This window comes from Narcine bancroftii, chromosome 2 (genome assembly GCF_036971445.1).
Source record: "Narcine bancroftii isolate sNarBan1 chromosome 2, sNarBan1.hap1, whole genome shotgun sequence".
Taxonomy (NCBI): Eukaryota; Metazoa; Chordata; class Chondrichthyes; order Torpediniformes; family Narcinidae; genus Narcine; species Narcine bancroftii.
The window spans coordinates 94,859,483-94,881,977 of record NC_091470.1 but is presented as its reverse complement, the minus strand read 5'-3'; the positions used below and the strand labels follow the sequence as shown (position 1 = coordinate 94,881,977).

At 44.7% G+C, this 22,495-nt stretch overlaps 1 protein-coding gene across 4 annotated transcripts in view; it reads left to right on the top strand.

The window, feature by feature from the left end:
* Window positions 1-1,095: 1,095 nt before the first annotated feature.
* LOC138753911 (aspartate aminotransferase, cytoplasmic-like) overlaps window positions 1,096-22,495 on the top strand; it is a 61,033-nt gene continuing 39,633 nt past the window's right edge. Inside the window, exons 1-2 of one of the 4 annotated variants that reach the window (XM_069917463.1) lie at window positions 1,096-2,010; window positions 8,462-8,585. In XM_069917463.1, coding sequence (XP_069773564.1) covers window positions 1,801-2,010; window positions 8,462-8,585 — 334 coding nt within the window. In that variant the 5' untranslated portion in view covers window positions 1,096-1,800. Of the gene's footprint in view, window positions 2,011-8,461; window positions 8,586-18,688; window positions 18,747-22,495 lie in introns of those variants that run through there. The other 3 variants (XM_069917461.1, XM_069917460.1, XM_069917464.1) reach the window with 3 other exon arrangements.

The window sequence follows — 22,495 nt, the reverse complement described above, 5'->3', positions numbered from 1 at the left end:
AATTTATCGATAGAGACTCTGGGAAACTTACCTTTCCACAGAAACTTCCTAATATATTTATTTAAATTCTGAAAGAATTGTTGTGGTACTAAAACAGGTAGGTTTTTGAAAAGATATTGTAATTTAGGCATTTAATAATTGACATTTCCAATCAAAGTAATTGAAAGAGTTATCTATTTATTTAAATCATCCTCAGTTTTTCGAAGCAAGGGAAGATAATTCAAGTTATATAAATTCTGTAAGTTATTATCTATCTTGATATCTAAATATTTTATCCCATTAAGCAGCCTCTTAAATTGAGAGTTTATTTTAACATGATAATAATTCCCACACATAAATGCATAACCTCACTTTTATCCCAATTAACTGTGTATCCCGAGAAAGTCCCGAAAAAAATCAAATTTAGACTGCAATTTTTGTAATGAATTCTCTGGATCTGTCAGATATATCAGAACATTGTCAGCAAATAGATTGATTTTATGTTCTTCCTTGTTAACCCTGAAGCATTTTATGCCTGGATCTTGGCAGATAGATTCCACTAATGGTTCGATAGCCGAGATGAAAAGGGCTTGAGATAATGGACAACCTTGTCTACTAGATCTGGACAATGGCAACACCGATGAGATTTCATTAGTGATTACTTTCGCTTTAGGCTCATAATTTAGAGCTTTAACCCAATTAATAAATACCTCTCCTAGTCCAAATTTTCCCAAAACTTTAAATCAAAAGTTCCACTCCAGTCTGTTGAAAGCTTTCTCTGCATTTGTACTAGATGGATAATACTGAGCAGTCTTCTAACATTGTCCACAGATTGCCTCTTCTGTACGAAACCTGTCTGATCTACATTTATTAATTTAAGAAAATATACTGCCAATATATTTGCCAGAGCTTTAATACTTGTACTCCATATTCAATAATGATATGGGCCTGTAAGATGATAGTTTCAATGGGTCCCTATTTTTTATGGGAATCACTCTAATAATTGTTACTGAGATGGACTCCAGGAGAGTACAGGTTGCCACTGCTTGATCTAATACCTCCATAAATAGAGGTATCACTAAATCTTTAAATTCTTTATAAAATTCAGATGGAATCCCATCTTCTTCCAGGAATTTATTAACGTACAAGGAGAACAATGCTTCCTCTATCTCAACTTGATTAAAGGAACCGTTAAGGGAATGCTGCTGTCAGAGCAGCAGCAGCAATCATCGAGGATCCACATCATCCAGCACATGCTCCGTTCTCGCTGCTACCATCAGGAAAGAGGTGTTGGTACCACAAGACTCGTACCACCAGGTTCAGGAACAGCTGCTCCCCCTCCACCATCAGACCCCTCAACAACAAACTCAATCAGGGACTCATTTAAGGACTCTCACTTTTTCACTTTATTGATTTTTTTTCTCTCTGTACTGCACAGTCAGTTTACAGTTCTTTATTTGTTTCCATGTGTACATTGAGTACTGTTTTCTTGCACTGCCAATAAGTTGTAATAATGCCTCGCCCACAGGAAGAAGATTCTCATGGTTGTTTGTATTGTCATGTATGTATTCTGATAATAAATCTGAAATCTAGGAGCGATGATGGTGGCTCTGGAGGGGAGAAATGAAAGCATGGCCACAATTAGGCAAGCTCAAGGAGAGGTCTTCAGGGCTGGGATTGTGGGATGATCTGTGAGCAACTTTAAATAAAGGGTAGGCAAAAGATTTTGTTTGAGATAAAATACATCCTGCACATTCTTTTGAATTTTGAAAAAAAATTGGGAGGAGAAATTTTTGTAGAAAATGGAACCAAGATAGCTAAATGCAAATGGAGTTATTGCTGTCTGCAGAATATTATAAGGATGATGGATGCCCCACAGTTCTTCCAGTGGTGAGAAAAGTTCAACAGCACATCATGAATGATCCAACATTGAATCATGAGTATCTGCCTGCTCTTGGACTGCCAGAATTTAACACAGCAGCAACTGCTTTACTGTTGGGCAATGATAGCATTGCTATTGTGGAAAAGAGGGTGAGTTGCTCCGTTCAATAACTGATACATCAGTAGTTGTTACGACCATTAAATTGTCTGTCCTGCGGATTGTATTCTGTCATACTTTTAAAACAAGGTAACAAATAGAAATAATAGTTTAAACTTTTAACACTAAAGAAAATCTCCAGTATGTAAAATTGTCCTCATTCCATTGAATCAATCAACACTAATTTAGAAAGTGTAACATCACATGTATATGCAAATAGAGTGCATATGAAGGAAAAGTTCCTCTTACAACTCCCTCTCTGGAGTATCCTTAATCCAAGTCGAGCATTAAATTAGTTTGTAGCTGCAGTTGCAGCAGTTAATCAAGAAAGAAAATGCAATGTTGGCCTTCATTGCTAGAGGAAGTGAATTTAAGAGCAAGGAGGGTATGCTGTACCTGGAATACTGTGTGTAGTCCTAGCCTCCTTACTTGGGAAAGCATATACTGGCTTTAGGGGCAAGGCATGGAGTATAAGCAAAACAAGGCAGTAGATTCGAGAAATGAACATACACAATTCAGACAAATGAAAGGGAAATCTTACAGCAACATCTTTTTCATAAACATACAGCATGCTGATAGGCCCTTTTGGCCCACAAGCCTGTTCTGCCCAATAACACCCAATTAACCCAGTATGTCTTGAGTGGTGGAAGGAAACCGGAGAGTCCAGAGGGAACCCACACAGACATGGAAAAAACATACTGACTTTACAGACAGCGCCAGATTCGAACCCTGGTCACTTGCACTGTGACAGCATTGTGCTAACTGATAGTCTGACCGTGCTGCCACGAGGAGAGATGAGGACCTGTACCATGGAAGTGTACAGTATAGAAACAGGCCTATTGACTTATCTGGTCAGTGCCAAACTATTTTGTCTTGTTCATTTGACCTGCATCTGGACTATACCCCTCCTTACCTTTCCTACCCATGTACCTATCAAATCTACTCTTAAATGTCAAAAATCAAACTTGCATCTATCACCTTCTCTGGCAATATGTTTCACATTCTCACTGCCCTCTGAATGAAGTTCCCCCTAATGTTCCCTTAAACATTCACCCTTCAACCATGTCCTCTGTTTCTTGTAAAGTGCAATCTCAGTGGAAAAGAAAAAGCCTGTCTGCATTTACCTTATCTATATGCCTCATAATTTTGAATACCTCTATCAATCTCCCTTCATTTTCTGACACTCCAGTAAATAAAGTACTAGCTATCTCTATAACTCAACTCTTAAGTCCCAGCCACATCCTTGCAAATTTCTTTTGCACTCTTTCAATCTTATTGATGTTTACTGTAGGTAGGTGTCCAAAAATGCAAACAATACTCCAAACTTGTCTTATACAATTAATAGGCTAGGACTGTACTCACTGGAATTCAGACAAATGAAAGGGAAATCTTATTGCAGCATCTTTTTCATAAACATAACATATACATTGTTATGCACATAATGTACAAGCACATGTGCAATGAAAATTTTACCTGTCGTAACTTCCCAGGTACATAAAACACACAAATAGAAATTACAGTGATTTTCAACCTTTTTATTTCCACTCACATACCACTTTAAGTAATCCTGGTGCCATAGGTGCTCTGTGATTAATAGGGAATTGCTTAAGGTGGTTTGTGGATGGAAAGTAAAAGTTTGAAACCAGTTTTAATCCTATCTATTGATTCGTTATATGCATGGTTTCAGAACTCCAAAGGAAATGGGCCAGTTACAATTTGTCTCAAGCAAAATATTTCAGTAACAAATGGGTCTAGAGCAGTGATTCTCAACCTTTCCTTCCCATTCATATCCCACCTTAAGCAATTCCTTACTAATCACAGAGCACTGATGGCATAGGGATTACTTAAAGTGGTATGTGAGTGGAAAAAGAAAGGTTGAGAACCACTGAGATAGAAGCAGGGAGGGTGTTTCCAAGAACTCTGGGACATAGTCTCAAGATTTGGGGGAAGTTGGACAGAGATAAGGAGGAACTAGTTTTCCCAGAGAGTAGTGAATCTGCGGAATTCTCTGCCCAAGTAGAGGCAGCTCTTTGAAAGTACTTAAGACATAGATAGATTATAGAAAAATAGAGTAAGGATTATGGGGAATACGACGAGTGAAACTTGCATCCATGGCCACATCAGCCATGATCTATTGACTGGCTGAGGAGGCTTGACAGGCCAGAAGGCCTACTCCAACATCTATTTTGAATGTTTTTCTGTAAAAAGACCATAAGATATAGGTGGCCATTCAGCTCATCAATTCTGCTCTACCATTCCATCATGACCTGATCCATTCACCTACTCAGCCCAACTCCGCTGCCTTCTCCCCATAATCTTTGATACCCTTACTATCATCTCTGCCTTAAATAAACCCAACAACTTGGCCTCCACGCTATTCTTGGTAGTAAACTCTGGAGGTTCACCACTTGTTAAGGAAATTCCTCATCATCTCTGATTTAAAAGGACACCCTTCAATCCTGAAGTTGTGCCCCCTTGTCCTTGACTCCCCTGATATGGGAAATAACTTTGGTGCATCTACTCTTGTCAAGGCCTTTCAACATTTGAAATGCTTATATGAGCCCCCCTCCCCTCCAGTTCAAGTACAGTTAACATTCTGCATATTCTCAAACCATCATTCCAGGAATCATTCTTGTGAATTTTCTCTGAACCCTCTCCAATGCCAGCACATCCTTTCTTAAAAAAGGCATCCAAAACTAGACCCTTTATACCAAGTGAGGCTTCACCAGTGCCTTATAAAAGCTCAACATCACATCCTTGCTCTTGTGTCCTATTGCTCTGGATATAAATGACAATATTGCATTTGCCTTCCTCACCACCAACTCAATCTGCAGGTTAACTTTAGGTTATCCTGCAGGAGGACTCCCACATCCTTTTGTTAACATAAAGGACACAATAAAACAATAAACCCCATATCAACAGTTCAACACTATTTGATTACTTGAAAAGTAATCAGGCACATATGCAAATCCTAACAACAGGGTTTTACTACAAGAAATTGACTACCCTCTTTGGCTTTTGTTAAATCCCATCCCCTTGCTCCTCTTGTCTCTCCATTGCACAGACCCTTTGACTCCTTTTACACAAACATGATAACTTCTACCAAGTTCCTTATCACACCCAATTACACCTTTTGATGGTCTGGATTCCTCCCCCAATGTTTGAATTCTGAGACTTTCTGATAGATCCTGCTTCTGCCTTTTCTGATTTTTCCTTGAAGAAGGACTTAGGCCCAAAACATCGGCAATATATATTTGTCTCCTATCTCTCTCTTCTCTTTGGCTTGGCTTCGCAGACGAAGATTTATGGAGGGGTAAATGTCCACGTCAGCTGCAGGCTCGTTTGTGGCTGACAAGTCCGATGCGGGACAGGCAGACACGGTTGCAGCGGTTGCAAGGGAAAATTGGTGGGTTGGGGTTGGGTGTTGGGTTTTTCCTCCTTTGTCTTTTGTCAGTGAGGTGGGCTCTGCGGTCTTCTTCAAAGGAGGTTGCTGCCCACCGAACTGTGAGGCGCCAAGTTGCACGGTTTGAGGCGATATCAGCCCACTGGTGGAGGTCAATGTGGCAGGCACCAAGAGATTTCTTTAAGCAGTCCTTGTGCCTCTTCTTTGGTGCACCTCTGTCTCGGTGGCCAGTGGAGAGCTCGCCATATAACACGATCTTGGGAAGGCGATGGTCCTCCATTCTGGAGACATGACCAAACCAGCGCAGTTGGATCTTCAGCAGCGTAAACCAGCTGAGTTCCTCCAGCATTTCGATATTTTTGTTACAAAAAAGCCCACTTGTGCTCTGAGACATGGATATTTATACAGGTTGGTTTCCTTGTTATATCATCTCATCTTACAACCACCCTTCCACCATAAACTGGCAATTAAGCAATTCATCAAAAGTGGAATCAAAGCAATATGTGAAGTCAGCTATCCTGCCCCACAGTCCTTATTAAAGGTTGTTTGTCAGACTGATCACTATAAATTATGACCAATTCAAATGTCTTCTCTCCCTACGATTCCTGACCTGGTTTGCCTCTAAAGCTGTTGGTCATACCACACCTGGCCACTTGTCTGGCCAAACATTTGTCAACCATTGCTTTAATTGTGAGATTGAAAGGTTCAATTCAAAGTTGTGATCTGTTCCTTTGACCCCACCACAGACAACTTGCACCCAACTACAGCATACCATTGTTAAGATAAATATTCAAATGTATTTTCTCTCTGGAATAATATGGTTTACAAGAATCTGGGAAATCGCAGCTGTAAAAATAGCTTAGGGAGAGGGAAGACCAGCACTCTTGTTTCTGCATTCTCACTTTTGCACCTCTGAATTTCGAACTTTCTCCCCATCCAAACAATAGTATGCCTTTTTATTCTTTCTACCAAAGTGCACAACTATGCACTTCCCAATATTGTATTTCATTTGCTTCTTTGCCCATTCTCCTAATCTGTCTCTCTGCAGCCTTCCTCCTCACTACCTGCCCTCCACCCATCTTTGTATCATCTGCAAACTTAGCCACAAAACCTTTTATTCCACAATATGCCATTGTATAGGATGACTCTATAGGGAGACTCCAGAATTTCCACCCATAATGTTGGTTTTTCGTGATGCTCTTTGTACAAGATGACCCCAAACCTGGCACTGTGGATGACCAGTGGATGGTGTTAAAAGTGAATCACAATATTTTAATAACAAATTATCATTGAAAGGTTTACATTTTATTTGGACATTTTAAAACAAACCATTGTCGGCTCCTGTAACAGGCCGGTTAAACCCTGTAGAGAGTCAACAGCAGTGGAACAAGGCAGATGCACCCATGGAGGTACACTGGGGCTTTGGAAATAACTAAAGAAGTATGTGCAAGATTGCATTGCATCCAGCAGGAAGATGGCAGTGGTCTTGAGACTTTGTCGTCAAGGGAAGAATTCCTTTGTATAGGAAGACCCTGATTTTCAGGTGACATTTTTAAGTTTATGATCATCTTATACAATAGCATATTTAGTAAAAAGAAGTGGCCCTAATACCGACCCTTGGGAACACCACTGGTAACTGGTAGCCAACCAGAATAAGGTCCTTTTATCTCAATCTCTGTTTCCTGCCGATCAGCCAATGGGGTACCATTGGTTGATGGCGGAGATGCAAATTTTCCGGTTGCCTGAGGCTCACTCTTACAATGCCTAACTAATGCACCAGCCTTAAGAATAAATAATTTATTAGACACAAGACAGTGCAAAATGTAAAGTAATTTGAAAAAATTCAGTATTGCAGTCCTCAATAATGCAAAATTAACTTTCATTAGGTAATTGCTGTAATTTACAAAATTTACATTTAAATTTGAACCCTGCTCACTGGCACTGTAACAGTTTTGCACTAATCACTCCGGTAATCATGCTGCCATCATAATTAACACTCCCCCACCCCACCCCCAAGTTTACAAATAAAGCCTCTGACCAGGGCGACCCTTATTAAACAGGGATAAGGAGACAATTTAAGAGAGTCACCCCAATGGTGATCAGCATCAACCAGCTCTTCATCCAAGATGATGCCTTTTTATTCAAACATAACATTATTCAAACAGCTGTTACGAGCAAAGCACATCCAAGGCACTACGCTGGCTGAATATTTGCTCCCATCTTCACCCAAAGGGTTATGTATTACTTTAAACCTTTATTTATTCTTATTTATTTTAATTTTGTTTATTTATTTATTTTCCTCCATTTTTTTTTACCAGTTCCAAATAACAGGGGTTTTACTGTACCACACTTGAAATACCCAACTGTTTGCCACCACTTTTACTTTAATTTGAACTTTCTAAGCAACCTTCCTGTCCAAATCAATGGTATCAATCGTACAAAGGCAATGCTCATCCTTTCACTAGTTGCATTAATTTAACATCTTGAAGCAGTCTGAGTTGCTTTTGAAATTATGTAGAGACATTGAGGCTATAAAGAAGAGATTAGTTTAAGGATGAGGTTGCGGAGAAGATGGGCCAAAGTCAGTATGGTTTCCTGAGGTAAAATCTTGCCCGAAGAACCTATTGCAATTTATTTAGGAATCCACAGGCAGGCTAGTCAAAGAAAATACAGAGGATGTTGCATATTTGAACTTTCAAAAGGCCTTTGGCAAAGTGCCTCACACAAAGTTGCTTTACAAGACAAGAACCCACAAAATTACAGGAAAGATTGTGTCTTGTGTCTAATAAATTATTTATTCTTAAGGCTGGTGCATTAGTTAGGCATTGTAAGAGTGAGCCTCAGGCAACCGGAAAATTTGCATCTCCGCCATCAACCAATCCCCGAAGGTGCTGTATACCATGGGTTTTACTGTCCTTCCTAATGGCTGGCAGGAACACAAAACAGGACGAGGCTTGGAAAGTGGACAGTTGTATTAGTTGATAGATGAGAAGGCCACCAAAGAGGGACTGATTTCTTACCATGTTTTCCTTATTTCCCAGGCTGACAGTATACAGGTTCCCGGAGGCAATAGTGCTTTGTTCATTGGCGCCCATTTTCTCTATCAGTGGTACAACATAACCTACCTTAAGAAAGCTCGAGTTTATGTCTCTATCCCTTACTGGGGTGAGTACTTCCTGTCATTTGTAACATAATTCTGTACATTTTTGTTAGTTGCTTTAGAGTAAATTTAAACTGTAAGGATCTTCAGGCATTTATTTTAATTTTATTTTTCCATATTTCCAATGATTATACTTTCATAGAAATCTCATTTGCCTTTATCAACCCATTTGAAGTACAGTTTTGATGACGTGGGAGGGTGAGCAGCCAGAGGTCCTGATACATATTGGTATCAATGACAAAGGCAGGAGTGGGATAGAGGTCCTTCAATGTAAGTTTAGGGAGTTAGGAAAGAGGCTGAAGAGCGGACATCCAAGGTGATAATCTCGGAATTTCTCCTGCTGTCATGAGGTCAGAACAGGAAGGTAATTCAGTCAAAAATGTGGCTGAGCAGATGGTGCAGGGGGCAAGGTTTCATGTTCCTGGATCATTAGAACCCTTTTTGGGGAAGGGATGACCTGTACAAGTTGCACCTGAACTGGAGGGGAAATCAATATCCTGGCAGGGAGGTTTGCTATTGCTGTTGGGGGGATGGGAGAGTTAAACTAGATTCACAGCGAGGGTGGGAACCAAGGTGAAGAGGCAGGAGAAGAGGAGGTTGGCCCATAAGTTGGGGCAGCTGGTGTTGGACTCTGGCTTTAACTTACTCTTAATTTAGTCTATGTGTAGTCTGAGTCCAGCGCGTTCTTTGAATGAAGTGATAGGAGAAGGTATTCGGTTCAACAGTCAATTTATTACACAGCACAAGAATAAAACTTAACAGAGCTCTGGGTCAGTCTGTTAGTTCATAGGTCACCTGCCAGTGAGCTACTCCCCGAGACTGACCCCTATTGTCCAGTTGGCACAGTTTATATAGGTCAATCTTATCACACAGAACAAAAGTTGTTTTCCCTGCTAGATCTTTTTGCATAAGGGTTATCACAAGTCATCTCCTGTTTTGCAGATTTCTGGGGTGTAGCATTCCCATGTTAATCCTCCAGGCCAGACTATCCTGTTGTTTAGATCTGAAATTAATTCATCCCCAGATATTTCTAATCACCATTCGGTCCCTGTCTGGCCAATTTCTGCTGTTCTCTTTAACACCTCCTCGTGCCTTAATCTTCCTCCTAGACTGGTTTTCCATTCCCTTTGATTCTTGCGGGCCATTCTTTGTTCTGATCTGGCCTGTGTCTCCTGTGCTACTTCCCACCTCCTTCAGTTGAGCATTCCTCCTAAATCGTTTTATGCATATCCTCTCCCTGTATCTTGGGAGCAGCCAATTTTGTTCAGCCAACTTTGCTCCATGCTGTGACAGCCACTTAGCCACATTCCTCTTTCCCTGACTCATGCAGTCCAAATAAACTTATTGATTAATCATTTATTTCATACTGTTTTAACCCCTAGATTCCAACAGTCCCCCTTTTGGTCTCATGAAAATGAGACCAACCACCAGTTAACTTATTAGATAGAGAAATCCGGGTTACATGCCAGGGTTGGCATTTCTGATCCCTTGTAATCATTACACTCTTGAGAGGGCAGTAGGGACAAATACATGCCTTGGGGTCTGGGGATGTCTCTCTGTGACAGCGCTCGTTGAATGAGGCACTGGAGGCAGGGAAGGATGCATGGGATCAGAATCAACGCCAAAACCACAAATCCAGCAACTAGCACTATAGTATGTATCCATCCCCAGTCTCCAGAGAACAAATTTCCCAGCCATGCGCTGCCCAAGGGTCGCCAGGTCTGAACCGGGACGTGAGCTAATTTGCGAATACCTGAAGAAATCTCCTTTACTGCTTGCCCATTGTCATCGATTTTTAAACAACAATAGATTCTACATCAACAGTCCCCGGAGTCCAATATGTTCTTTAAAGGGACCCGTTCAGAAAGTTCTTAGTCCGTAGTTGCTCACAGGTTCTCAGTCGCCGCCGTACGAATCTGTTCCAGTGTCCGTGCTGGTGGGTCCGTGGCTGCACACTGACTCCAATGATACCACGTCTCGCCTTTTCCCTGTAGTCGAACCGCGTGGGACGTCCTCTCCACCCCTCGGTAGGGTCCTGTCCACCTGGGCTCCGACCACTTTCTCTTGATGACCTTTAGCAGAATCCACTCCGCGACTGAAGGTATCGGTGTTTCCCCTTCTCTGTTGGGACTTGTGACCTGTTGTGAAAAATCTGACACCAGAGCCGTTAGTTTATCATAATACAGCTTGCATCCCATTGAACTTACCTCATTCTTCGTAGTCTGACTTCCGGCTCCCGGTCCCGGGAACTGGTGCCCCGTTCGTAGTTCATATGGAGTGAATCCTGTCACAGAACTTACCGAACTCCTTATTGACATTAATGCCAGAGGCAACGCATCCACCCAATTTAGTTTGGTCCGTGCCTGTACTTTCCCGATCTTACCTTTTATTGTTTGGTTCATCCTCTCCACTATTTTCTGCCATGTTAATGCCTTCATGGGTAAACGTAACATTTGGAGCATTCAGGATCTTTTCTAGTCTCGTCTGCCTTAACGAAGTCATTGTAAATGCTGTGGAGCTCACAAATGCTACAATACTATGTGTTGTTAATACTGTCAGGCCATGTCCCATTACTATGTGTGCCACCTTTTGTAAAATCTTTGCTACTCCCGCTGAATGTCTCGTACATGGTGGGTGTCTGTCTTCCGTTGGGTCTAGTGTGATACTCACATACATAAGCACACATCTTCCACCCCCTTTTTTCTGAAAAAGAACACCATCAATTGTGTGTGCTTTTTCAGAAACATCCAAAAAGAAAGGTAGTTTATAATTTGGAATCGCCAAATCTGTAGCTGTTGTAAGAGCTTGCTTCAATAGAATAAAACTCATCTCAGCCTGTGCAGTCCAATCCAGTGTAGCTCCCAGGTTCCTCATCCCCTGCTCATTCACCAAAGTTCGCAGTGGATGTGTCAATTCACCATACGATGGGATAAACTGCCTACTATAACCTGACAAACCCAAAAACGAAAGCATCTCTTTAACTGTCTTTGGTTTTGTATGATGTAGTATCGCTGTTTGATGTGCAGGGGAAATCCCTGTGCCTTTCGCTGAGACCATTCTCCCTAAAAAGGTGACCACCTGCCTGCAGCATTGCAGCTTTGAGCGAGAGACTTTAAAGCCTGCCTTAAACAGCTGCACTAGCAGGAGACAGGTGGCCTCCAAACAGGAAGCATGATCAGGTGCTGCTAATAGGATGTCATCTACATACTGGATCAGAACTACCCCACCTGGCAGTGCTAGCCCCCCCAGCTGTTCTTTCAACACCTGATTGAAAATCCCTGGAGATAAAATAAAGCCCTGTGGAAGCCTAGTATACTGCAACTTTCTACCTCTATACGTGAACGAAAACACATCTCTTAATGGTTCTGCCAGCGGCAAGCAAAAGAAAGCATTCGCTAAATCTATGCAAGAGAACCACTTGTGGTTGGGGGTTAAAGCAGTCATGGCAGTATATGGGTTTGGTACTGGAACTGTGGGTGTACTCACAATACCATTGATGCGCCTTAAGTCATGGGCCATCCGATATTTGCCCGTGTCTTGTTTAGGAACCGGTAAAATGGGTGTATTCCAACTAGAACGCGAATGTTCCAACACCCCTGAATACATAAGGCCATCAATGGTCTTTGCCAAACCTTCCTCAGCATCAGGTTTGTGGGGATACTGCATCTGCCAAATAGGGGTGAAATCTGACAGTTCGAAGGTTATGGGATCAACCTGCTGACAAAAACCCACATCTGCTGGTCCCACTGACCACAGGTTCTCAGGGAGAGAATCTAGCATAGGGGCCGAGTCGGGGTGATCCATCTTCTCTCTACCATGAAAGCGTTCAATCTGTCTATGCTCAAGGAGGACTTGATCATGTGTCGGAGACAAAATTCTGTATGCCTGACCAGATGAGGAGAACTGCACTGTCGGTATTTGGGTGTCAGACCAGTCCCTTAGGGACTTCAAGTTCCGACACATCGGTCCCAAATCTTTTGCCTGATGAGTAGTGCCAATCGCAAGGGTGACATGAGGAATGGCCTCACCTGCCATCTCATACCATTCCAGCTGTTCAGATGTCAGTGCCACCGCAGCGGCCACTCCCTCCTTTCCTATCACTATGTAGTCCGAATTAATTTCCCATTGCCTGCCCTCTACCTCTTCATAAAAGGCATGCTGATACATTTCATCCCCATCCCTATCGTAAAAGAAGGTCATATAGGGAGGGTCCGAGGGAGGGGTATACGGGTGTAACGTCTGGATCCACGGCTTCCATTGATTATAAAGCTTTAGCAGCCCTCCCTTCTGTGGGTCCTCAGGTTGCAGCAGCCCCCAGTAAATGTCAGCCCATTGTCCCTCAGACGCGGATCCTCCAGCTGCCGCCAACAACATCTGAGAACTGGAATGCAGTGTAGTTACTGAACAGTTCATAGAATATCCATTTGGAAAGGTGACCTCTATTCCGCTGGGTCCACAAAGGATCGATGCTCCGCACTTGACCAACAGGTCTCTGCCCAAGAGATTGGTAGGGCACCTGGCTGACAAAATGTACTGATGTGTAAAAGTCTGTCCTGCCACAGAAGTGACTAGTGGTGTAGAAAACGGCTGATTTTCTGGTGTACCCGAGAACCCTATCAGCTGGACGCTAGAGGATGATGTTTTATCTTGAAACTCAGCGCCAGTGAGTGTTGAAAACCTGGCTCCTGTATCCACTAAAAAGGATACTTTCATGTCCATGACTTTCATCTGCAGGAAAGGGTCTGCCAACCTAGCCTGCTCGTGGGTACTCGGGCTCCGTCACTGTGGGCAATATTGCTCCTCCTCTGTCAGCAAAGGGAATTGTCTCCTCGGAGCTAGAGCCGCATAGGGTGCCTGATGTACCGGGGGTGGCACTGACGATCTCTGGGGCTGGACCCAAGGCTCCTGTTGTGGTGGTCCATAGCCCCTTGCCCCCGGGTCCCGAGGCTCCCAAACTAGGGGACAGTCTCTCTTCAAGTGTCCTGGCTGACCGCATCCAAAACATACGGCTGGCTGCCTTCGTGGAGCACTCCGAACTCTCCCTCTTACTCGGAATCCCCCCATTGGACCTCCCATTCTGCCCCCATCGGTGGGACCCGGTGCCCAATATGGGGCCGGGTGCCAATTAGTATCATTCCCTTGTGGTGGCTGCGGTGGCTGCTGAATCATCTGGTTCGCACCCTTTGAGGAAATCTTTTTTTTCCTCATTTGCCTTTTGCCTAGCCTCTGCCAATTGAAGCTTAAGGAGTTGCCAGACTCCGTAGTTTGTTTGTCCTCCTTTTGCTTAGCCCTGTAACGTTTCAGGTGATGGGTCAAATATTTTTCCCATTGCTCATTCGAGCAGCCAGGAATATCAGGGTTATTATCTAACGTCTCCCTCACAACAGCTGGCAGTCCGCTTGTTACTGCAGCCCTAAAGAGAGTAGTCTGCAAGGGATCTGCGGCCGGGTGTACTCCTGCTTTATTGGTCCAATTCTCCTTACACTGACTCAAAAAAGTAGAGATCTCCTCATCATCCTTTATGGAAAAAGTCAGGGACTGCATGACACCGGGGGGAACGGGAAACTTATCCCGCATTGCCCCTCCTATTGCCGTAGCATGGTTGGCAAATGGCTCAGCATCGAGGCACCTAGTGATTCCTGCGATCATTTCTACCTGCTGAATCTCCCACAGCCCAAGCTGTTTCCCCAATAATGCTCTCCAATCCCCTATGGCTATCTTATGTCCCATCGTAAATTGGCAGAACTTTCCCATCCACGCTCCACCTCCCTCAGTCGGAGGTGGCATTTTGTCCAAAATACAATTCATGTCAGTGAATGAGAAGGGTTGATACCTTTCCCCAATTTGCGGACCCTCATAAATTAGCGGCATCTGTCTATATCTTTCTGGAAGCCGTACTTCCCCCCTTTCCCGCAACGCATATCCCAAAGGGAAGCGAGGGTTCTCCTGACCCTGTCTTCTGTGTGTGATCATGCTTCCCTCTCTGCTTCTCCTAAGTACAGTAACAGCCGGATTTTTTCAAACCCTCGTGGTACCTTCCCCTGACTCTGCAGCTCTTTCCAAATCTGTTCGTACCGTTCCCTAGCCTGTCCTTCCTCTCCCTTCGGTCATCCTCCCAGTAATTGATTCCTTGTATTTTCCCACTGTCTGACTACAGATGGGGGAACTCCTCTGTCTTCCCCGAACTCTTGCCCTACATCCCTTATTACTCCTTCCATCTCTGTTCCGATTTTTATCCCTTTAGACCTCGTACTCCCTGGCTCTCTCTCCTGGTAGGATTTTGACACCCTGCACTCTACTTCGACCCTTTCCACGTTATTATAACCACCAGATGACCAGCAGCTCCCTGAAAACAGGTGTTCCCCTTCAGGGATGATCAGAGAGAGAGCCAGCTGGGGGATTATGTGTCTCGTGGTTGTGTGAAGTGTCTATTGTTTGTTTTGCGGTTAGTCTGTGTACACTGATGCCTCACTGTGTGACTGCCTATCCCCACTGTGTTTCCCTGATCCGTATTCTAAATACCTTGCCTCTATGCCCTCTCTACCCTGTAAAACAGTACAATCTGTAACCTCTGCTGCCCCTTTTTCAGAAATACTTAAAACATCGAGAGTAATACAGTGATATACACAGCAACAATACCAGCGTGCATGAAAAAACAGTTAAATGCCGAACACCTTATACAGATACTTATTACTATTATGGTACACGATTCTTAAACAAATACTTATTACACACTATAGAAACAAATAACTATAACACAATACACCTTATACGGATACTTATTATACACTACTATGGTACACGATTCTTAAACAAATACTTATTACACACTATAGAAACAAATAACTATAACACAATACACCTTATACGGATACTTATTATACACTACTATGGTACACGATTCTTAAACAAATACTTATTACACACTATAGAAACAAATAACTATAACACAATACACCTTATACGGATACTTATTATACACTACTATGGTACACGATTCTTAAACAAATACTTATTACACACTATAGAAACAAATAACTATAACACAATACACCTTATACTACTTGGCCAAGTGTCTAAATCTACCTCTCGAGATTGCTACAAGGGGCTCCAACCCCGTTCTACTAGAGGGACCTCAACCTCCTTAGAGGGATTCCAACCGGACCTCAACCTCCTTAGAGGGATTCCAACCTTCTTTTCCTAGAGGGACCTCAACCTCCGTAGAGGGATTCCAACCTCCTTTTCCTAGAGGGACCTCAACCTCCGTAGAGGGATTCCAACCTCCTTTTCCTAGAGGGACCTCAACCTCCGTAGAGGGATTCCAACCTCCTTTTCCTAGAGGGACCTCAACCTCCGTAGAGGGATTCCAACCTCCTTTTCCTAGAGGGACCTCAACCTCCGTAGAGGGATTCCAACCTCCTTTTCCTAGAGGGACCTCAACCTCCGTAGAGGGATTCCAACCTCCTTTTCCTAGAGGGACCTCAACCTCCGTAGAGGGATTCCAACCTCCTTTTCCTAGAGGGACCTCAACCTCCGTAGAGGGATTCCAACCTCCTTTTCCTAGAGGGACCTCAACCTCCGTAGAGGGATTCCAACCTCCTTTTGTTTTATTCTTGTCTTTAACTAGGTCTTTTGCAGAGTAGTGACAACACACAATTTTATCTTTGCCAATAGCAGAACTTCGTTTGAACAGGCGTCTGCTTACCTCCCTCTGTTGAATGGTCACTTGTTGTTATCATCACACCACAATCGACCGGTGTTTCGTATCTTTTCTTCCGTCACTTCTCCATCTTCATCACGTCGGGGTCACCAAATTGTTGGACTCTGGCTTTAACTTACTCTTAATTTAGTCTATGTGTAGTCTGAGTCCAGCGCGTTCTTTGAATGAAGTGATAGGAGAAGGTATTCGGTTCAACAGTCAATTTATTACACAGCACAAGAATAAAACTTAACAGAGCTCTGGGTCAGTCTGTTAGTTCATAGGTCACCTGCCAGTGAGCTACTCCCCGAGACTGACCCCTATTGTCCAGTTGGCACAGTTTATATAGGTCAATCTTATCACACAGAACAAAAGTTGTTTTCCCTGCTAGATCTTTTTGCATAAGGGTTATCACAAGTCATCTCCTGTTTTGCAGATTTCTGGGGTGTAGCATTCCCATGTTAATCCTCCAGGCCAGACTATCCTGTTGTTTAGATCTGAAATTAATTCATCCCCAGATATTTCTAATCACCATTCGGTCCCTGTCTGGCCAATTTCTGCTGTTCTCTTTAACACCTCCTCGTGCCTTAATCTTCCTCCTAGACTGGTTTTCCATTCCCTTTGATTCTTGCGGGCCATTCTTTGTTCTGATCTGGCCTGTGTCTCCTGTGCTACTTCCCACCTCCTTCAGTTGAGCATTCCTCCTAAATCGTTTTATGCATATCCTCTCCCTGTATCTTGGGAGCAGCCAATTTTGTTCAGCCAACTTTGCTCCATGCTGTGACAGCCACTTAGCCACATTCCTCTTTCCCTGACTCATGCAGTCCAAATAAACTTATTGATTAATCATTTATTTCATACTGTTTTAACCCCTAGATTCCAACACTGGTCGTGTGTTTGTGTGGAAGGACAGATGTCTTGGGTAAACTATACCTCTCATTTTGTTCATTTTAGATTGGTCACAGCGTTTGAGCTACCGAAAGAAAATAGACACACACACCGAGAGCAGTTCAGTTCATACAAATGTTTATTACAAATTCAAAAGCTGATTTCAAACTACAATATGCAAGCCCTTCCCAACTATACTTATCAACGCCTGGACTGGTCGCAACTGCCGAAGCGAGGCAACGACTGCACACTTGGAGTAGGTTGTCAGGGCGCCGGTAGCAGCTTCTCCACCTCCCCAGACTAGGACGTTGGCTGGACTCTAGAAGTTCTTCTTCTTGCTGAGAGATGTTGCCACCTCTCGGAGAGTCTCAAACTTCAGCAGCGGGTCCATGGCTTGTATTACCCAAAACCTGCTTACCCAAGCACCTATTCCCAGCACAGCAAGAAAGATAAGCGAGCAAGCTAGCATGCTAGGCTTCTATCGAATAACATAATTTTCAGCTTATCACTTTGAATACAATGGTTTATTCTACATCAAGGCTAGGCCTCTGACAGTCTGTGACCAAAAACAAGCAGGAAGATTAAATGTTCTTGGTACACAGATGTCCTTTCTTCAGATAACAGCATCTGTAGCCCCTTGGTGGAATTTAGCTTATGTCTGCTGATTCTAAAAAACAAGCAGGTTCTCAGCCTTGCAGAAGCAAAGGCTGCAAAAGTAAAAAACAACACGGTTAGAATCTTCCATTACATTAGGTAGATAGGGATGCAGTGCAACAGGGACACAGTTAACAAGGTAACAAATACAGGGCTAAAGATTTTGTAACATTTGCTAATGACAGTGCGACGAAAATGAGAGACGTCCACACAGCACAAGGTGAACCAGTAACTGAACTTTATTTTGAATTACTCGTGTTGCTTGAAGAGACCGCCCACTTCCTGTGAGGGGTGCGCTGGCCTTAGGAAGTGATGTCAGTCCATCGCTGTGCCACTCCCAGTCCAGTGATACGCAACACGGAAGCAGTGCTGTACCCTGGGCAATGTGTATCGCCAACTGGGGTTGTCCTTGGACAACTGGGGTAATTTGCCCTGTCTAACTGTGTGGTCACTCAGCCTGCTTCACCGCCAACCCCCCACCCCAGAATCGCTGCCACCCTTTAACCAAGTACTGTCTTTGGGCGGGCAGCCTCTGTGTCTGACCGTGGATCCAGGGTGAGCTGGTCTGAGTCCAGATGTACTGCCTTGAGGCAGTCAATGGTAAACCTGTCCTGCCGCCCCCCAATGTCCAAGGTAAAATCGACAGTCACACTGTAACGCCTTGAATGGGCCTTCATAGGGGAATTGAAGGGGTGTCCCTTGCTGTCCTCTCTGAACAAAAATGAATTTGGTTAATTGCAGGTTTGCCGGATGTGGCAGGGTGGAGAGCCATGTTGGGAAGGTGGCGGAGATTTCTGTTTACCCATTTGTTCCCTCAATCGCTGGAGGACATCTAAGGCTCTGGGTTATGGGCCGGGAGGGTTGAAGTGAATGTCCCCTGGGATGGTAAGCAGGGAGCTGAACACCATCTCAGCAGAGGAGGCAGGTAGGTCTTCTTTTGGTTCTGTGTGAATTCTTAACAGCACCCATAGGAGTTTGTCCATCCAATTATGTCCTTATAGTTGAGCTTTCAGGGCTGCTTTCAGGTGGTAGTGGAAATGTTTGATGAGGCTGTTTGCCTGAGGATAGTACGCCATGGTGTGGTGAAACTAGCTGCTGCAGAACCTGGCTAGGTTGACCCAGACCAAAGACGTAAAAGGGGCCCCTCGGTGTGGGTAGGGACTCCAAAGCGTGTTACCCAATTGGACAAGAAAGATCTGACTCAAGTCTCTGTATTGCATGTGTATTGCTTCCAGGCAATGGGTAAAACAGTCGATTACTGTGAATAAATACTACATACCTTGGCTCACGGGGAGCAGGCCAACGATGTCCATGTGCACATGGTCAAAACAGCACAGCGCAGGGTCAAAGCTCTGGAGTAGGGCCATGGTGTGTCTGTGCACTTTGGTGCCTTGGCAGTCCAAACAAGTCTTAGCCCACAGGGTTATATCACGGCAGAGGCCGTGTCACATGAACTTGTCAGACAGCAGGCGGACCATGGACCTTATGGAAATATGTGACAGGCTGTGAATTTGGTCGATCACCCACCGTCGCCAGGTCGTGGATAGGATGGGTCTGGGGAAACCTGAGGACATGTCGCACAGAAAAGTCGGGCTCCCCGGTGAAGGACAGAAATCGCTAACCTTCAGGCTGGTGATGGCGGTCCGGTAGGCCTGGATGTCCGCATCCTCTGCTTGATCTTTGGCCAGCTGAGCAACATCGAGCCCTCCTGAGGTAGTGGCGATGGCCAGTCTGGACGGCGTATTGGCCACCCTGTTAGATTGCCCGCAACATGGCAATCTAACATTGTAAACTCGGAAATGTAGGAGAGGTGTTATTGTTGCCTTGCCGACAATGGGTCCGAAACCTTGTTGACTGCATGGGGAATGGTTTGTGGACTGTGTAGGCAATAAAAACTCTTTCTTATAACATGTACCGGAAATGTCGTATTGCCAGACATAGGACCAACAGTTCGTGCTCGAACGCGCTGTATTTAAGTTCTGGTGTGTCCGGAGAGTTTACTGAAGAAAGCCAGGCGGCACCACTGTTCATCGACCCACTGCTCCAGCACCGCACCAACCGCTCTGTCCGATGCATCTGTTGTAAGGGCCAGGGTGGAGGAAGAATCTGGATGGGCCAAAGATGTGGCCTTCGGTTGTGCCGCTGTGGTTGCCTAGAATCCTTCCACAGTTTTCCGTGTCCACTAGAGCACCTTGTCACCAAGTTTGATGAGGTCAAATAGGGGTTGCATGAGGGTGGCCGCTCCCAGAAGGAAACAGTGATAGAAGTTCACCATCCCTAGGAATTCTTTTAGGCCTTTGATTGTGATCAGACTGGGAAAACGTTGGATGGTTTCCACCTTATCCGGCGGTGGTGTGGCCCCCTCTTGGAATATATGGTGTCCCAGGAAATCAAGAGCTTCCAGGCCGAACTGGCTTAACCGGGTTCACTGTGAGTTCGACCTCCTACAAAATTGTCAAAAAAGTGAGTCAAGTGCATTGTGTGTGTGCTGGCGTCAGGGCAGATAATGAGAATGTCAGGTAGACAAAGATGAAATTGAGGTCCTTGCCAACCATGTCCATGAGACGCTGATACATCTGGGCTGTGTTATTTAGATTGAAAGGCATCTGAAAGAACCCAAAAAGAACAAAATAATGGCCATTTTCGGGACATTATTAAGATGAAATCACTGGAATCTGATGGTACCCTTTGACGAGTTCCACCTTTGAAAAGATCTGGCAGCCCTGGAGCCTCGTGGTTAAATCCTGGACGTGTGGAATGGGGTATCTATCTGAGCCGCCCTCCCATTGGACCTCTCACCTCCATGTCATTAAGTCACCTATAGTCACCACACGGGCGCCAACCACCGTGGTTCTTCTGGACCATGTGCAGCAGGGGCTGTTTGAATGGCGGATGATATCCAACTCCTCCATGTCAGCAAACTCAGTCTTAACTTGAAGGAGTTTGTCCTGGAGGAGGCACTGTGCCCAGTGGTCACGATGTGGTGCTCCACATCATGTGCTGGTTTAGCGTTGAGGAAGTTGGGCGCTAACAGTGATGGGTACTTGGCCAGCAGGCAGGCATATTTGTTATGGTCCAGAGCATGGATTCCTAACAGTAGAAAGAAACTATATCGTAGAGTAAGGGGGTATGTCTGGATCGTGGTAGCGTTGACCAAACGGCATCCGTTCATGTGTACCAGAAGCTTGTGTGTCCAAAGGAAATCTGTTCCAAGTAGGGCTCACCTCACAGATGCAATCGTACACTTTCAATGGAAAACCGTGTCCGCAGCATGGATTGTGACCAGCTGGGTTCTGAAATTTGGAATGGAGGAACCATTGGCTGTCTGTAGGGGAAGGCCTTGGGATTGTGTTTGAGTTCGAAATACGTCAGCAGAATGAGGCTTATCTCTGCGCTCGTGTCAATTAGGAAATCCTTCTTTGTTTGCTGGTCCCTGAAGTAGAGTAGGCCTTTATGTGTGCCAACCTCTGAGGCCACTATCGGTGGGCAGCTGGTCCATTTCCTGCCAGTATGCTTGACTTGGCATTGGAGTATGAGCATGGAGGGACGCACTGCTGGGTACTACAGCCCCATTTGCAGTGTTAGAAATAGTATTTGCTCTGTTTGCCTGAGCGCTTGTTACGTTGCGGCTGGGCTGTGGCTACTGCTGGGGGGCCTGGTGGGGGTGGGGTGGGGGTGCTGAACTGGTGGTGCCAACAGTGTTGATCAGTTGCACATGTATGGAATTCTGTTGCAGGGTGCAGAAAAGTCTGTCTGCTTCCTTGGCTACCAGGTGTGTGGGGTACTGAAATCCATGTCAGATATTGCCGAGGAAACGTGTACCGGTAGCTTGAAGAGGAATAGGGCCTCAAACAAGAAACAAATTTTGTGTCTGACTGCTAAGGCCACCATTTTGTGCATGAGCTTGGAGAGGTTCCTATCGCCCAGGGCGTGCATATTCAGGATATGGACAGTGTTCCAGGGAATCGAGGAGGAAACGCCAGAATTGTTCGTACTTAACGCTTCATAGTAGGATTTTTCACAAATGAGCTTACTTTTGCTGTGGTAGCGTTATCCAGGGCGCTGACGACGTGCCTGTAGAGCTCGTCGAAAGAACCAAAGACTTGTTGATCGAAACCAAGGCTTTTATTAGCAAAAGACCGGAGCTCTTCACAGGTGGCCGACCAGTCCGGAATGATCCGACCTGGCTAGGGACACAACCCTTTAAGGCCCAGACAATAGGAATGGCTTAGCTCTCAGCCAATCGCTGTAAGCACAGTCTAGATACAGTAACTATATACACTATGTACATTGGTGATAGACCTGTACTATCACATTCACCCCTTCTTGGAGAATTGACCCTGGAAAAAAAAACAAAAACGAGGGAGAGAATGAAAGGAAGGGGTAGGTCAAGGACTGTAGCGGTCAGGGGGTCTGACCATCCGGCGTGACCGCCGTGGTGCCGGGATTGGGGTCACTGGAGTGGTGTTGCCAGCGGGCTCGTCGGGAGCGACTGCTCCGTCGCTCAATTCCCCAGTCGTTTTGTCGGCAGGGTAGCCCGGGTCATTGGGATGCTGTTGGTCCTTCTGTTGCGGCACGGGGCCTGGAGAAGGAGTTGGGGGGTTTGCTGGGTCTACCGCATCCTGAGCTAGGTCCCGCACCGAAACAGTGTCCTCCCGCCCGTCTGGGAACTCC